Source organism: Austrofundulus limnaeus, unplaced genomic scaffold (assembly GCF_001266775.1).
Source record: "Austrofundulus limnaeus strain Quisiro unplaced genomic scaffold, Austrofundulus_limnaeus-1.0 Scaffold127, whole genome shotgun sequence".
In the NCBI taxonomy this organism is placed as follows: Eukaryota; Metazoa; Chordata; class Actinopteri; order Cyprinodontiformes; family Rivulidae; genus Austrofundulus; species Austrofundulus limnaeus.
This window is the reverse complement of record NW_013952529.1, coordinates 71,234-72,623: the sequence shown is the minus strand read 5'-3', so window position 1 is coordinate 72,623 and position 1,390 is coordinate 71,234. Positions and strand designations below refer to the sequence as shown.

The window sequence follows — 1,390 nt, the reverse complement described above, 5'->3', positions numbered from 1 at the left end:
AATAATTATCATTTTGATCCATACAATGGTAATGTCTGACTGGGCCTCCTGTCACTTTATTTTTAACAAATTGGGCCCCGAGGTCACAAAGGTTAAGAACCCCTGCACTATGGTATTGCAAGCATCATCAGTGCCTCTCTTACATTTAAGCAAACTGGTCAGGATCCAGTTGAGGACCCACATCAGATAATTTACCATCATTTTTTCGAGACACTTCATCACAACAGATGAGTTTAAAATCTTTCCCAAAGAAACATGTCAGCATCCCAAAGACCTCAGGTCTGTCAGTCCAGCTCTGAGAGCTCCATCAGGTTTTAGGATGCCTCTGTCCTTGAAGGGTTCTGCTGTCAGGTGGTCTCACCAGACTGGGTCCAACAGGACCAAGATCCCAAACACAGCCCAACATGTTTGGACTCGTTTGACCGACTTGGCAGATTTCTTTTGAAATCAGACGCTCTTGTTTCTGCAGGTCCATCTTGTCCACATCTGCACGACTTCAACAAGTCTGACGCTGGAGCAGCTGGACGTGTGGTTCTGATCCGACAACAGAAACACAAACAGGATGAGTCAACAGAGCTGCGGCTCCAGCGTGATGCTCCAGTTACTTTATACAACAAGGAGAGACAAAAGCCCGAAACAAAAATCACATGTTGCGGATCAGAATCCTGTGGAAGTTCTGTTTCTGCTCCAGAATCAAAAATAGATTTGATGAAAACCAACAGTGGATGTTTCAGGGAGATGATTCCTGCTCAGGTTTCATCTGCAGCTGCAGAAGAAAAAGAACAAAAACTCTGATTAAAACGAAGCTTTGTCACTGGTTTTAGTTTTAAAAAGGAGACACGTTACATAAAGTCAGGACTCAGCTTCGGGTCAGAACAGGTTTTTGTTTCTAAATCCAAATATTAAAACATGTCCTGTCTGACTAAATGAGCTCCATTCATTTAGGATTAGTCACAGTTTATATTTGCTGCAGTTTGAACCTGTTTTTATTTGAAATTACTCATTTCTGCTTCATGTTGTCAGTGATGCCAGAAAGCAGGACTGAGTGAAAACACAGGATGTTAAACTTCAGAGAGTGGCAGGTTGGAGAAACAAAACTCAACACAAAGGAAACAAATACTAAAAATGATAACTAGAATAATTCCTGGAGAAACTATGAGAGGATTGCCAGCTATAATTTTTTTAGCAATTTCAATTTTTTAGCAGTTTTTTTCCCGTTGACTTTGAATGGTGCTGTCTGCCTGAAAAGAAAAAGAACTGTGACATCATAGTGGTGTCATCTAAAAACCTCTGTGCATTTGTGACATCATCATCCTCTTATTTGACTGACAGGTGTCAGGTTGTGAAACATGGAAGCTCTGTGTCCGGGTCTCTGCCATGTTCCGTGGGA

General features: G+C 41.6%; 1 protein-coding gene across 1 annotated transcript in view; it reads right to left on the bottom strand.

The window, feature by feature from the left end:
• The window catches only part of LOC106522317 (zinc-binding protein A33-like), a 7,402-nt gene extending 6,927 nt beyond the window's left edge, over positions 1 to 475 (bottom strand). Inside the window, exon 1 of the mRNA XM_014015293.1 lies at positions 362 to 475. Coding sequence (XP_013870747.1) covers positions 362 to 475 — 114 coding nt within the window. The remainder of the gene's footprint in view (positions 1 to 361) is intronic.
• Positions 476 to 1,390: the final 915 nt, after the last annotated feature.